The 16,996-nt window shown below is 36.5% G+C and overlaps 1 protein-coding gene across 1 annotated transcript in view; it reads right to left on the reverse strand.

Moving 5' to 3' along the window:
* The window catches only part of PRTG (protogenin), a 172,291-nt gene that overhangs the window by 84,643 nt on the left and 70,652 nt on the right, over positions 1-16,996 (reverse strand). The window contains exons 3-10 of the mRNA XM_068992532.1: positions 13,319-13,463; positions 11,953-12,086; positions 10,321-10,458; positions 9,905-10,063; positions 9,161-9,320; positions 8,119-8,366; positions 5,775-5,939; positions 1,415-1,720 (exon numbers count right to left, since the gene is read on the reverse strand). Coding sequence (XP_068848633.1) covers positions 1,415-1,720; positions 5,775-5,939; positions 8,119-8,366; positions 9,161-9,320; positions 9,905-10,063; positions 10,321-10,458; positions 11,953-12,086; positions 13,319-13,463 — 1,455 coding nt within the window. The remainder of the gene's footprint in view (positions 1-1,414; positions 1,721-5,774; positions 5,940-8,118; positions 8,367-9,160; positions 9,321-9,904; positions 10,064-10,320; positions 10,459-11,952; positions 12,087-13,318; positions 13,464-16,996) is intronic.

The following is a 16,996-nucleotide window of genomic DNA, read 5'->3' on the forward strand; positions in this document are numbered from 1 at the left end:
GATTCAGTTCAGTTCAGTCACTCAGTCATGTCTGACTTTTTGAGACCCCATGAACCACAGCATGCCAGGCCTCCCTGTCCATCACCAACTCCCGGAGTCCACCCAAACCCATGTCTATTGAGTTGGTGATACCATCCAGCCATCTCATCCTCTGTCGTCCCCTTCTCCTCCTGCCCTCAACCCCTCCCAGCATTAGAGTCTTTTCCAATGAGTCAACTCTTCACATGAGGTGGCCAAAGTACTGGAGTTTCAGCTTTAGCATCAGTCCTTCCAATGAACACCCAAGACTGATCTCCTTTAGAATGGACTGGGTGGATCTCCTTGCAGTCCAAGGGACTCTCAAGAGTCTTCTCCAACACCACAGTTCAAAAGCATCAATTCTTCAGCGCTCAGCTTTCTTCACAGTCCAACTCTCACATCCATACATGACCACTAGGAAAACCATAGCCTTGACTAGATGGACCTTTGTTGACAAAGCGATGTCTCTGCTTTTTAATATGCTGTCTAGGTTGATCATAACTTTCCTTCCAAAGAGTATCTTTTAATTTCATGGCTGCAATCACCATCTGCAGTGATTTTGGAGCCCAGAAAAACTGAGCGTTCTATTTCTTTTTTTTTTCCACTTCTTTCTTTTTTTTTTTTCTTTTCTTTTTTTTTCTTTTTACTTTATTTTACTTTACAATACTGTATTGGTTTTGCCATATTCTTTGCATTGAGTGTGGTGGCTGTGCCAGTGCAGGAGTTAATTAGGTCTCTATTAATAAATAACTTGGTAATTCAATTTGATTTAGACCCATGTATCTTTTTTATTTATTTTTTAATTGAAGGTAACTGCTTTACAGAATTTTGCTGCTTTCTGTCAAATCTCAACATGAATCAGACATAGGTATACATATATTCCCCCTCTCTTACCTCCCTCCCATCTCACTCCCCATCCCACCCCTCTAGGCTGATACAGAGCTCCTGTTTCGAGTTACCTGAGACATATAGCAAATTGCTGGTGGTTATCTATTTTACATATGGTAATGTAAGCTTCCATGTTACTCTCTCCATACATCTCACCTCTCCTCCCCTTTCCCCACATCCATAAGTCTGTTCTCTATGTTTGTTTCTCTACTGCCGCCCTGCAAATAAATTCTTCGGAACCATCTTTCTGGATTCCATATATATGTGTTAGTATATGATATTTATCTATCTCTTTCTGACTTACTTCACTCTGTATAATATGGACCCATGTATCTTTGAAGGATGTGCAAATTAAACAGAGTAACCAAAAGTTTAAATTGTTTTCAATTAAACCCATGGTCTATGGAATACTTTAATTTTTAAGACAAAATTTAAAAATATAAGCCTAAGTTAGATAAGACAAAAAAGAAAGATACTGTGTTATTCTTCCTTAATAGTCCACATTTACCTTTCACACTTGTAGCTTTGGGTGTCCTGTGTGAGGTCCACACTGAAGACTCTCCCAGCCCCACTCTGGTGGCAGCAGTAATCCTCACCAGGTAGACACTATCAGGTTTCAGGCCTTCCAAGAGGTGCTCATGACTGGTCCCTGGGAGCTCCAGAACTTGGATGGAGTTGTCAGTGCTCAGGCGGAAGCAGAGGCGGTAGAGGACCACCTGGCCCCGCCGGTATTTGGCTGGGATGGGCAGCCAGGAGACGAGGATATCAGTGGGACTTCGACTTGTCAAACTAATTTCAGGAGGTCTCAGGGGAACTAGTCATAAAAGAAGGCAGATTTCTTATCAATATTTAGAATCAAAATGATCAACTAGCACACTAGTATTTACGGAAGTATCTTAGCAGCAGCGTATCACATATATAGTAAAGGAGAGGTACTTTCAACCCTGGCTGAGGCTTCCAGTCAAGCAGAGTACAAACCAGAAAAAGGAAGGAAAAAATACTGAAGGGAGGATCCAGTGTAGAGAACCAAAGAAAGCAAGATTTTCATCAATGTTGCTGTGATTGTTTTGATATTGTCTGGGATGAATATGAGCTTACTTAATACTCATTAAAAACATGAGAATATTTCTCAATAACTTCACCAAGATGCCTTAAAACATAGAAAAGAGAATTACACAAGAATGGAGAAGCTAAGGACAGCAGGGTTAAAACCTGACAAATAATTTGAAGTGTTTAACAGTTGTATCTTAAAAATTAGTATGACTTTTTTTATCCCCAACTATAATGTATCTCCATGCTGCTTAACATGAACACAATGATTTTCCTGTAAATAATCTCAATATAACTGGCACTCCAGGAAAATGGGTCAAGAATACTGGGAAGCAGTCTAATATTAAAAGTTAAGAGGAGTTCTGGACTTAGCCTCTGTGTAACTGAGTCCTTGTTATATCAATTTCTACTGTGTGTGATCTTGGCCAAATTAATTTCTCTGTGTCTAGTTTTCTTCATATACAAAATGGGGATGAAAACAATATTTTATTCTACAGGCTTTCCTACCTCAACTGATGGAAACTATCTGTCCAACTGAAAAAGATGAAAACCCCGGTGTCATCCTGGACTCCTCCACACACTCCCCACATTCAATCCTGTGGCTCGATGACTCACACGGCCACCCCTTGGGTCCCTGCACCATCACCCTCAGCCTGTATTGTCACAATAGCCTCCTAACAGATCTCCCTGCCTCTGTGCTCATCTCTAACATTTAGTCTCAACACATTTGCTATTAAATTCCAGGTCAGATCTTATCATTATTCTCCTCAAAAGAGCTCCCATTTCACTCACAGGAAAAGCTAAAGTCCTCATTGAAGCTTCATACAAAACCCCATCCATTGATACTTGTATGGTTGGCTCCTCATTCTATGCCTCATCTCCTACTACTTTCTGCTTGTTCCCTCCACTGTAGCCATGCTTGGGCTTCAGGCTCTTAGCAATTTCTGTTTCCTCTCCCAGAATGCACGTCTTCCAGTTATTTGCTTAGCCAGTCCCCTCATTTTCATTTCCTTTGTGTGTGTGTTAGTCGCTCAGTCGTTTCCGACTCTTTGCGACTCCGTGAACTGTAGCCCATCAGGCTCCTCTGTTCTTGGACTTCTCCAGGCAAGGATACTGGAGTGGGTAGCCATTCCCTTCTTCAGGGGACCAAACCCAGCTCTCCTGCATTGCAGGTAGATTCTTTACCATTTGAGCCACCAGGGGAGCCCCTTCATTTCCTTTAGGTCTTCAAACGTAACCCATGACAAGAGGTATCTTTGTCTGAAGCCTTACTCCCCTTCCCTGCTTTCTTCCTTCTTCTCAACACTTATCACTATCTCATCTAGTACGTATCACTGGGTGCTTATCTTATTTATTGTTCCTCTCCCTCTTCTCCCACAGTAGAAAGTAAGCTCTACAAGTTATGGGCCAATTTTTCATCTCTTTCATTCACTACTAAATACTGAATAATACATGGCAGGTACTCAATAAATATTTGTTGAATTAATGAAATAATAGGTAGAAAAGGGAAAACTAAGCATTTCTGAGTCCTTTACATGAACACATGAATTCTCACAAAAACCCAGTGAAGACAGTGTCATTATTATTTCTACTTTATAGCTAAGGAAACTGAGGTAGAGAGGTGAAATCACTTACCCAAGGTCACACAGCTTGGAAGTAAGGAGGTAGACCTAGAACCTGCATTCTCACGCCTACACTACTACTCTTATGCAACAATGATTCTTCTATCATAGGGCTAGGTCGGGATTAAACGAGCCACTGGAAGAAAGGTTTTTAGAACAGGCAGTGGTAAACATTTCACAAATATTAGCTGTGTCTGCTGTGTACCCTAGGAGACCCACACAGAGTAGAATGGCAACCCACTCCAGTATCTTGCCTGAAGCCTGACAAGCACAGGCTGAGGAAATGGGGGCAGGATACTGATGTGGAAACTGAAAAAGCAGTGTCAGAAGTCTGTATGTTATCCATAAAACAGAATGAAATTTAATTAAACAAAAAAGTTGCAAAATAAGGAAAGTTTAGAGGAGAAAACTTTGAGATCATAACTGAACCGGAACTGGCAAGTTTAACCAGTGGCTTGCTATGCTTTAGACACATTTTCTTCTATGGGGCAATACCTCATAAACCCAAAGCAACAACAGCAAACACCAGCCTGTGTTTCACTTTAGTTATGCATGTCAGAGGTTGTTAAACATAATGAGATACCTAGAGAGGTCATGGTTCACCCTAAAACGGAATAAACTCAAATGTGGAATTCAGCATCCAGATCAGTGATAATTTTTTCTTTTAGTAAAAGTCTGAATTTATAAATAAACAGTTACACAAGTGGCATTATAGAAATATAAGAGATGTAGGACTAAATGGATGAAGAAGAAGATTTGAGAATCATTTATATTAAAGTGCTTTGAAAACTAAAGGAGGACCATTTCTTGAGGATGGATGAGAAAACATTTGTAAAGGGGGAACAGCGTAATTAAGTATATTTTAAATAATCCCGCTTTCACACTGTAGAGTACAAAAATGGGTTGTAGAGAGGACCTGGAAAGGGAGATGAAGAGTCAGAGGAGGAGAATCAGTTCTATCAGGACTATTTTAACAGACAGAATTTCCCACCATTATAAGAATATATGGGCTTCCCCTGTGGTTCAGATGGTAAAGAATCGCCCTGTAATTTAGGAGACCTGGGTTCGATCCCTGAGTTGGGAAGATCCTCTGGAGAAGGAAATGGCAACCCACTCCAGTATTCTTGCCTGGAGAATTTCAGGGACAGAGGAGCCTGGCAGGCTACATACAGTCCATAGGGTCACAAAGAGTTGGCCATGACTGAATGATTAACATTTTCACTTTCATAAGAGTACATGGAGGCCCGCTCTCAAACTCACAGCAATTCAACTTCCAACTGGAGATAACAAACTGAACAAGTAATACTTTCCTTAAGTATTTCTTAAGCAGAATAAACACAAATTTTTCTAAAAATAAGCTATCTGATTTTATAAGAATTTTTTAATTGATAGTACTAAATTTTATAAACTTTCAGTTTCAGAAATTCAATTCCTCTGGCCTCCAGTCTTTACAGACACTCAATTTAATTGTCATTACATTTATTCCTGCCTAGAGAATCTCACATTTTGTTTCACTCAGTAAAGAAAATAAAAAACTCTGCAATGCATTTACAATTTAAACTAGGAACTTGAAGAAATATGACAATTTTGTGATTAAAATTTCCATTATGTGTCTGAATTTGTTCAAATAAATATTTATAGCTCATGAAATTTAAAATTATTACTAGATCAGATGACCAATTAAAAAACTATGAATTATAAACAAAAGTGCTCTTTATCCTTATCATATCCTGTTACTGTCAAAAATTGAGAGTAAGATCTAAAATGGTAAATTAGCCTGCTAGTTATCACATCTTTTTTTTTTTTTTTATCAAAACCAGGATGCTGCTGCTGCTGCTAAGTCACTTCAGTCGTGTCCGACTCTGTGTGACCCCAGAGACGGCAGCCCACCAGACTCCCCCGTCCCTGGGATTCTCCAGGCAAGAACACTGGAGTGGGTTGCCATTTCCTTCTCCAATGCATGAAAGTGAAAAGTGAAAGTGAAGTCACTCAGTCGTGTCCAACTCTTAGCAACCCCATGGACTGCAGCCTACCAGGCTCCTCCATCCACGGGATTTTCCAGGCAAGAGTACTGGAGTGGGGTGCCATTGCCTTCTCCAAAACCAGGATATTTTCTCTTAAAACACATATTGCTTTAAAGTTATAATAAACGTATTAATGTTCATGTTTAGATATCTTAGAATCACATTTTCTTACCATCCTCTAAAGTGTTCTGTATCACATGGTCGGACATCTGACTGGCCCCCATTGGCATATATGCCACAATGTAGAAAGTATAATTGCTGGCAGGTTCCAAGTCATCAATAATATAATGAGTGGTGTCATTTCCAATGACTACTTGATACTCTTCATTATTTAAACCTAAATTAAATAATCGGTGTTTAAAAATTATGAATATTCAAAATTAAATTAACAAGATCATTACCATTAAACAAGACTATGAAACACTGATCCTTGGATCTCTCTGTTATTTCTGTGACTCTTTGAAAAATGTGAATAGGAAGGTTTTTATTTTCTAAAAGTAACCATGTTTTGCTACAAGTTTTTAGCTTGAATTTTTCCCGAAGAAATCAAACTAAAAACAATTAATCGTCTCTAAAGTTCATTTAACGTCTAGTCAAAACCCATAGCAGAGACAATGTACAGCGGTAACACAACAGAGTTTAATACGACACAACACTGTAGTTCATAACAGTGTAAATCTTACTTGCTTAAACTCATGGTTTCTTTTTTCTTTTAAACATAAATGGAGAGACAGTAGGGAACGTAATGGCTCGACTCTTTATAAAAATAAACCAAACCAACAGTTGTCCTGCAAAAGGTCTCATTTTGCCCCTTGAGATTCTATTAAATTTGACTGACACAAGTTGTTCTTTTATTTATACTAAAAGCAAAAGAACTGGGAGGCACAGAATGTGCTTCAAAACATTTTGTTCCACTGTGAGGTACCCACCCCCCCCCACGCCCAAAGAGGAAAAATACTCTCAGCAATTCTTAATAAAATATGCATGGCAAGATACAGAAGAGGATTTGTCTTTGTGGGATTTAATTCCTACAGAGCAAACCTGTAAAGTGGAACAAGAGCGCTGGCAGCTACTGTGCTTTGTGAACAATTCACAGTAAATGCACGTCAACTTAATCAAAACTCTCTAAGGATGGAGCCCCTTCTCTCCACACTGGATTTATAAACAAACAGAAGGCAAATTCCACTATTAAGTTTTCCCACATTTCTGAATTAACTTGATAGCATTTTAATTAGACAAGATTACAGGCATTTCACAACAGACTAGCTAATGGCTCGTTAATTAGGAACTGCATAGTACGATTTCTGACCTACCAAACAAGGTCCTTGAGTTCAAATTAAAAAGCCTTGTGCTGCCTATGAATAGACCACTGAGCTGCATGTGGAGGCTCTAATGAAACAGCCATAATAGCGAACAAGAGTGGTCTCCACCAAAGCCAGCATTCCTTTTACCTTCTTAAATCACTAAAAAGGGTATTAACATACTCCAACATGCTTAGTTATCAGATTTTCATTCTTCTTGCTACCATGACCTCTTATTTAAATTCAAAATACTACTTCAAAATACAAAAAACAAACAACAACAAACCACCTGTTTCTACAGACAATTTTATTAGAGCACTATTCTTTGAAATTTGCTTGGAATGTCTATTGTATAAAAAGCAGACTGTGTAAACAACTAAAATCTGTAAACCTCTCCTATGGTTTCCATGAGAAATCAATAGTGAAATCTCTAGGATTTATAACTAGTTTTTCCATTTCCTCTACATTTTTTGCTAAAAGAAAATATGAGGATAAAAAAGATCCCAGATATGGAACTGAATAAAAATTTTAAGACAGATTTGATTTCTACTTTTATATAATAAATGAGATATCAATAAAGAGTGTCCTGCTCAATTTTTAAAGAGTTCTATGAGATTTCAGAAAACACTCAAAATCTACAAAAATCATATTATGGGGAACTTGAAAATGTTTACTTTCCCCCTTGAAAATAACATGCTCTAGTGACTAGAGTTCACCTTATTAAGTAGTTACACCATTGTTCCTATGTGATTGCATACTTATATTGGTATACTAAGTCTTAAGGAATTGATACCTTGGCTGAAATGAAATTCATAAAGTACACCACTCTAACTTTTGAGCAGGCAAAGATGGTACTTATTTCTAAACAGAAAAATCTTAAACTATACTTAAACACATAAAGAATCCACTCCAATATTCTTGCCTGGAGAATCCCATGAGCAGAGGAGCCTGGCAGGCTATACAGTCCAGAGGGTTGCAAAGAGTCAAACGGGACTAAAGGGACTGAGCAGGCATGCATACACATACAGTATACAACAATACAAAATTTGGCAAAAAACTGATACACAGATCATATAGTAATTATTTTTATTAAAAGAGGTAAATGCCACAGAACTTCAAAAATATTTTGTGGATTATGTAAAACATCATTTATATTGAAAACAAAGCCGTGACAGTAAGTAGCACGTAAAAATAAACACTTCTCAAATTGCTTACCTTCTGCTTTCATGTAGTGTACAGAATAAGCGATGACTTTGTCTGAATTGTAAAGTGGCCTCTCCCAAGCTAAAAGGATGGCTGAACTCGACATGGTTTCAGCATGCACGTTATAAGGAGCACTGGGTCTGTCTTCTGACATTACTACAGTCAGTCTGGCTCTAGATAAAATTGATCCTTGGCTGTTCTCAGCCATGCACTGATAAATAGCATCATCTTCAGGAATAATCTGGTTAATTACCAATTTACTGAAGGAAGAAAAAAATTATTTCAGTGAAACGTCTAAGGATGACATAAAGATAAAGTTATGCTAAGTGCACTCGAAACTTTAAATAACAAGTTACTAAGAGCAACCTGTGTAACCAGCCCTACTAAGGAAAAACCTATATGAATTGTTTAAAATTACTCTTATTTTTTGAGTCTATATAAATAAGTATGTGTGATATCCAAATACTTTTGGCTTGAGGTGACAGCTTCATCTTTTTTAAATTTGGCTTTTATTAAGGAAGTATATTAAGTATATTAACATTAATCATTAATAGCATCTAATTTCTATAATGTTGCAATGTTACATAAAATTCAGGTCAATAAAAATGTTCAGAAGTTTTGTTCAACATATGAGAATGGTACAAGAAGATTCCTATTTACAGTAATAAAAATGAATTCTTAAAATCATTAAGTTTGAACTATGGAGGAATGCTTAGAGACTTAATTATTTCCTTCTCAATTCTTCACTTTATGAAGCAAGGAATTGAGACTCCAAAGGGTTTACATGCTGCTAAAAACTGAGCTGGTGGCTTATCAGGACCAGAAGCCAGGTCTGGAGAACCATTCCAACTTTTATTATAATCCACCATGATCCACATATAAAATACAAAAGGATTCTGGCATGCTGATATTATAGCTTTAAGTTAGTTTCTTATTGTTACTTCAGTTTAAAATACCAATTTAGGTGTTTGATGTTATAATTATAACCATTTCACATAAGAATTACTAAATCATTATGTTTTATCTAAAATAGTACCAAAGTGACTTAGCCCACCTGTTGTACATTTTAATTCTACCATTTGAATGTATCTTCCTCCCATTTTTCAACCATGACATTTTGGGTGAGGGTATTCCTTCTGCCTGGCATACAAATCGAGCAGTACCAGCTCGAGGCCTCGTTAAACTTTCTGGCCATTCGACAAATGAAGGAGGAGCTATTAAAAAAAAAAAAAGAAAATATTTCTGTGGTACAAACACAAATCAAACATTCAAGGAAGAGAACAGCAAATGATACAAGTCCCATCCCTGAAAATATCTGACATTCTAAGCTTCTTGCCTGCACTCTACATCTATTAAAATCTATCTCTCTGGATGCCTTTCCTCTGCATTGCTCAGTTAGATGTCCACTTCCCACAGGCTTTCCCCACTGACATCAAACATACAAACACACTAAAAATATGTGTGCCTTGATCCTAATGTGCACAGACAATAGATTAAAATTGTAGACTGGTCAATGTGTATATGAATTTGTAGGTGGATGAGGAGATAAAAGGGAAGCTTAACTAAGAAGGACCATGATGTTATAAAAGCAAACATGATGAACACTTCAGAGTGATTCTAGTCATATTTTAACACAAGGCTTTGATTTCCTCCTAAAATTCATTACTGGATTATAATATTTCAATCAACTTTCACACAAATGCTACAGAATTAAAGAAAAGTGGAAGTAAGCTATGAGGTAAAACAGCAAATGTTAAAATGTAAGATTCTCCTAATTGCAGAAAGAAAGGAAACATACCCAATACAGTTAAAGTTGCCATGGCAACTGTAAAGTTGCGTGTGCCTGGGGTAGTGGCCCGACAAACATACACTCCAGCATGTTGCAGTCTGATGTCAGATATCATGAGGTTACCATTTCCAAGTACCCGAGTGTTAAAGACATCAATGGACTTGTGATCTATTTCAAAGAGAATACTTGAGTTAAAACAATGTAATATATGATCTAAAATTTGACAGAAGATCACTATCCAAACAATCATAATCACAAAAGGTCTAAAATTTTCTATACTAAAACCTTTCATCTACACTCTGTAACGCCAGAAAGTTAAAAGCCATGTAACTGCCAAACATGTGTGTTATATATAAACATGTTATCAATTTCACTAGTATGAACAAAGTTGAAGGAAAAGACTTTTTTTTCCTCAGAAGACTTACCAAGACGGCTCCAAGAAATGATTGGTTTGGGATTTCCCGTGGCCACACATTCTAAAACAACAGTCTGATGAAGGGATGTTGTTACGTTTTGTGGACCTGCTACAATGGTTGGTGTGTGGAAGGACTTAGACTCCTTACCTTTAAGAAGGAAAAGGCAGGAGATGCGAAAATATTATAAATAAGATATAATAAATGAATTAAAATATCTATTCTGAAGTCACTTTTTTTCCTTTTCTAAAACAACTAAATTAAGATATAACTCACCCATTTGAAGTACAATTCAACTGCGTTTAGTACTTTTGGAGTTGTACAATTATTACCATAACCAATTATAAAGCATTTTCATTACCCCCAAAACAAATTCCATTCTATCAGCAGTCACTCTCAAAGCTCTCCACAGGCTGACAATCACTGATCTACTTTCCATCTCTGGGTTTGCCTATTCCAGATATTTAATAAAAAAGGAATCACATCTTATATGGTTTTTCGGAACTGGCTTCTTTTCATTTAAACATTAAGGTTCATTTAAGCTGTACCATGTACCACTACTTCATTTCTTTTTATTGAATGATAATAATAGATTAAATAATTAATCAAATGGATAAGATACATCTTATTTATTCATTCATTGGTTGATGGACACTTAGGTTGTTTCCGTATTAACCACTCTTAATTGAGGTTCAAACACTGATTTAATACTTTCACTAATCTTGTTAGGAATTAATGTGACAGTGGGGAGAAAGAAGAAGTGAGAGAGTGCTTTTGTCTTTATGCTTCATACCAAGAAGCTAATAGATACCACCTAAAATTAAAATATGGCATTAAAAATTTAATTTAAGTTTTGATGTTTTTTAAAAAAATTTTTTAATCTTAAAGGATCTTTTAGGAAGTAATATCTCTTGTGAAGAGTAAACATTCATGTGAAGTTCAACAGTGTCTTTAGGACAGGTTTTTTTCCGACAACATTCAAGTAAATTTAATTATTTAAAAATAAAAAACTAGCATCTGTGTATAATTCCATTTTAATAAAACACATTTCTTCATATTCATCTCTCTAGCTAGTTTCCCTTCTAACTATATTCATGTACGGCAAAATACATGAAATTATATACACTTAGTGTTACAATGATCACCTCTGGATATGGACTAGGGACATTTTAAAACATATCTTTGTACTTTTCACATTGTTTAATGTAAAAAAAAAGTATTTTACTTTCATAGACATTACTCTTTATAATAGAGCATGCAATATTTCTACAAATGATAATTTTTCCTATAACAACAGACAGAAAAAACCCAAACTGGAAACAAATATATTTTTATTGACAATGGAAAATTCTGGTAGAACTAGATGATTATTATTCTTTTTTGAGCCTTTCTGCATTTTGTATTTTAAAAACAAAAGTATTTATAAAACAAAAATTCAGTCTTTCTTAAAGATGTTGATATTAATGTATAAAACAAGTTAGAGGAAGAAGGTTGCTTAAATATATAAAAATTATCATTTTCCAACTAGATTACAATAAATTTAAATGAAATTAAAGTACTACTTTAGAGCATACTATTATAACCAGAGAAGGAAAATTAATACCTGGGCCAATTAAAACTTGAAAATAAACTTCTATGTGGTACCTGGAATCACTGTGAGAGAGGCCTCCATACTTTTACGTCTGTGGGCTATAGTAGCAGCAACGCAACGGTAATTTCCAGCATCCCTTTGGTCAACATCATATATCTGCAGTACTCCTGTTGGCAGGGCAGTTATCCTGTCACTAGAAGAAACATGATTAAACTCTTTGTAGCAGATTTTATATTCTATTTTAACATCTATCCTATGGTAAAAATTAATATACTCAATCTTTTAAAAATGCCAGATGCAATACTTTCAAGACTAAAATATCAGCTTGATTCAGTTGTTTTCATTTGGGCTATAACTCTGTAAAATGCAAGTAATTATGTTGTATTTGACTTGTGAAATCTATTGGTGTAATTTTACATAGAATCTCACTTGACATGATAACTTACATTTAGAGCTTAGTATGATTAGTACTTTTAGTACTTAGTACATTTAGAACTTACAATCTAGAGCTTAGTATGATTTTTTTTTCCAAATTCGCGACTTTTTGCCTGTTAGTATCTAGGTATTCGTCAAGATTTATCTGAATGTAAAGTTTTTTTAAAGCTCTTCCTTGAATAAGTTTGTCCATCTTAGTGCTCTTTACCATTTCAGCAAGCAATTTGAGCCTGCTAAGAAATATTGCTATTCATTAGGACAGGAACCAAACTTTTGAAGTTGCTGCCAAGTTCCTGACCCCTAAACTCTAACCACCTCAGAGCACTAGGTATATGCATGCATGCATGCATGCATGCACGTGACTTTGTGTGTGTGTGTGTGTGGTGTGTAGTGTAGAGGGGGCTGCTAAGCAAGTGGGCAACCATTATTGTATATATGGGAAACCCTTAAACCTTTAAAATAGCATTGCTATTCTCAGTAGTCAAAGTGTAACTTAGTTTCCTAAATTCTTGGGCTGCAATCCAGGTGCCCAGCGGGTCCCATGGTTGGAAAAGATGTTTGAGGAAAAGAACAAAGCACTAAGAGAATCTGAATTCTGATCTGAACCAAGATGCCAGGAACTATGTCCCATATACCAGAGACTGATAATCTAATTCTTTGCCTAAGTTTGAGATGTCTTAAAGCATCTGCCTACAATGCAGGAGACCTGGGTTCGATCCCTGGATTGGGAAGATCCCCTGGAGAAGGAAATGGCAACCCACTCCAGTACTCTTGCCTGGAGAATCCCAAGGACGGAGTAGCCTGGTAGGCTACAGTCCATGGGGTCACAAAGAGTCAGACATGACTGAGAGACTTCACTTTAAGAAATTAGTTATGGCTATCATAAACAAAAATGAGTTTCACCATGATCTTTCTCCACATATGGTTTTATGATGAAATCTTTGGTCCTTCTGTATCATCTTCAAAGACAAAAGCTGCATTTACCTGTCCATAGTTACAGATAGAGTTGTCCGATTTAATTCCCATGTTATGGCCGCAGGGGGGTTTGATGAAATCTTGCAAGCAAATCTAGCAACTCCACCTTCTTGGACCTCAATAGAAATTGGCTGAACTTCAAATGCAGAAATAGCTATAAGATAAAGTTTTTCACATTCAGAATAAGTATATGCACTATTATATAATGCTTGGAAATAAAATTATGCTAGATATTACTTATCAAACTTGAACTTCTGCTCAGACATAAGGCCAACTGAACATAACAAGCACAAAGAGAAATAAAAAGATAACTTTAGAAAAACCACGGGGCAGTTACCCTGCTAAAGGAGTTTAGTCTTTCCCAAAATGAAATTCTCAAGAATCTTAGATTTCAGAAAAAAATGAATGTAACTGAAACAAAAAACAGCAATTATTAATGGTAGATAATGATATATTAAGCTGTGCAGTACAAATTTCAAATACTAGTGTATTTCAGAGGACAGGGAAATCAGTAAAGACAGACTAGTCAGGTAAAAACCTTTCACAAGGATTTTTTAAAATTATTATTATTATTATTATTTTGGCTGTATTGGGTCTTGGTTGCTTTTCTGCAGGCTTTTCTCTAGTTGTGGCGGGTGGGGACTACTCTTTGCTGAGGTGTGTAGGCTTCTCATTGCGATGGCTTCTCTAGTTGCAGAGTACAGGCTCTAGCGTGCGTGGGCTTCAGTACTTAATTGCAGCAAATGGGCTCAGTAGTTGCGGCTTTGGGCTCTAGAGAACAGGCTCAACAGCTGCAATGCATGGGCTTAGCTGATCTGTGGCATGTGGGATATTCCCTGACCAGGGATCAAACTTGTGTCTCCAACATGGCAGAAGGATTATTATCCACTGTTCCATCAAAGAAGTCCCAACAAGGGCTGGTTTTAAATTGAGTTTTGAAGAACCCATTGGGTTTCGATGGAAGTAGAAAAACAAGTCATTACAGATGAAAGGAGTAACATGAAGGCAAGAACAGAAGTAAGAAATGTACAGCCTGTGTTCACAGGATTGTGAGGCAACAGCCAGAATTAACTATTGTAGAATAAATCAGATTAAAGGTTCATGGCAGAGTGGAAGGAGAGTAGAGATAAAACAGATTTGTACCATGGTACAAAATAAGGCATCACTGAAAAGCTTCAAGCAAAGGAGTATCATGGTAACAGTAGTGTGTGGGAAAATTAATCAGGTACTATTAGGATGGATTGAAGAAAAAGAGCCTTAAGTCAAAAGACCAACAGGCTGTTTAAATAAAAATGACAGAACCGGGTGGTGGCAGTGAGAACAGAGAGATTCTGCAGATATTGTAATGAAAACAGACTTGGTTTTTATTGGACACAAATATGTCATTCCATGTTTGGAATAAAATGAGGTTGGTATTGATGGAGGAGAATGACAGTGGAAAAAGTGAAGACAAATGATGTGTCTGAAAAATAAACACCCACAGATTCAAGAGACTATTTTCAGACTTAAGTCTTGAAATGCTGATATTTTCTAGAGATAATTCTTCTTTACTCTTGTAGACAAGCCTCCAAGTTTTACATTTTGATGGAGCCCAGACTCCAGGTAATAGCGTAGCTTGCCTTTCCTCTGCTAAGTCTTCCAGGATATAAAGAAAGGGGCACAATAATAGTCTGACTCTCCATCCTCAAACCCCAGTTCAAAAAATAAATATGCATATATACAATTTTCAACAAAATGAGAAATTACGAAGAAATATAGAAGTAATAAGGGCTGGATGACTTATGTCTCATTGCACTGGGAAGTGTAAGAGGTTATAGAAGACTAACAAATTCTGCCTTGGACGTGACTTCATTAATCTGTAAATGGATCATGGGCCTTTAGAGGTATAGAACAAAGTCAGTGAGTAATAATGAAAACACTCTTAGGAATATCTCCTTCCAAAAAGGATGGAGTGGGAGTAAATTAATATTTTGTGTATGTAACAAAAAATTCTTACTACTTCAAAACAGCAGTTTCAAACTGCTGTTGTCAGTAGACTCAGAAGGTTAAAAGCATTTTTATGATAATCATCCTTTGCCTTTTTTACCTTCATTTCTCTTGAGTATACAGTGCTTCCAGAAGCTACATGATGGGTGATATAAAGCAACAAACCTAATTCACTGTGAGAATCCAACTGTCTTCTACTAAGCTAATTTAAAAGATTTGGACAAATGTAAAACAGTGTCACTCATCTTACTAAAATTTTTTGGAAAATAGTTATTTTTCATTAAATGTGCTATCTTAATATGTAATTCATCAGTGTTTTCAAAATTAATATTTTTTAAATTTCTCAGTTTTAATTTCTAATAATAAAGTATTATTAAATATAGCCTACCTAAACAAAAGCTCTTTGGAGTCCTCAAGATTTAAGCACATAAAGAGTGAGACTAAAATGTTTAAGGATCACTATTCAAGAACATTAGACTCTCTCTGTGATTCAGGTCCTTATCACCAACTGCCTGGAAGTCTTGAAGGAGTGTCTTTAGGTGAGATCTGTCTTGATATCAGAGTTACCTTCGAGAGTGATGGTCATAAAAAACAAATTTGATTTGTGTTACTGATGAATTATTTAGTCCCTATAAAACTCTATCACTTTGCACTCAACCACTTGAAATTATGTCTCACAGACACTGAACTATTTATGATTCTCTGAATATACTGTATTTCACATTTCTGAACAATATATAAGCTTTCCTTCTCTTTCAAATATTATAGATCCCTTTGTCTACATGATGAAATCCTATTATCATTTAAAACCTAGTTCTCTTGTCTCACCCTTTGGGAAGCTGTTCCTGACTTTTTTCTTCTATAAAACTCCTGTAGAATGAAGACCTTTATTGCTACTTTTATCCCACAGTATTATTGTCACATATTCACAAGACTGTCTCCCATTCCACATTCTGAGCTCAATAAGGACAAGTAGTGGGTCATAACTTTGCAGGATCCCTTAAGTCAATGAATGGTACAGACTTGGCACTAAAACAATACCTGTTGGATTAAACTGAACATTTTAAAATGTTCTCTAATTCTAACCCAAGACAGATGGGTCATGGTGGAGAGTTCTGACAAAACGTGGTCCACTGGAGAAGGGAAGGCAAACCGCTTCAATATTGTTGCCTTGAGAACCCTATGAACAGTATAAAAAGGCCAAAAGATATGACACTGAAAGATGAACTCCCCCACTCAGTAAGTGCCCAATAGGCTACTGGAGAAGAGTGGAGAAATAACTCCAGAAAGAACGAAGAGATGGAGCCAAAGCCCAGTTGTGGATGTGATGGGTGATGGAAGTAAAGTCCGATGCCGTAAAGAACAGTATTGCGTAGGAACCTGGAATGTTCGGTCCATGAATCAAGGCAAATTGGAAGTGGTCAAACAAGAGGTGGCAAGAGTGAACGTCGACATTCTAGGAAATCAGTGAACTAAAATGGACTGGAATGGGTGAATGTAACTCAGATGACCATTATATATACTACTGTGGGCAAGAATCCCTTAGAAAAAATGGAGTAGCCATCATAGTCAACAAAGAGTCTGAAATGCAATACTTGGGTGCAATCTCAAAAATGACATAATGGTCTCGGTTTATTTCCAAGGCAAACCATTCAATATCACAGTAATCCAAGTCTATACCAAAACACTAAGGCCGAAGAA

This window comes from Capricornis sumatraensis, chromosome 2, assembly GCF_032405125.1.
Source record: "Capricornis sumatraensis isolate serow.1 chromosome 2, serow.2, whole genome shotgun sequence".
NCBI lineage: Eukaryota > Metazoa > Chordata > Mammalia > Artiodactyla > Bovidae > Capricornis > Capricornis sumatraensis.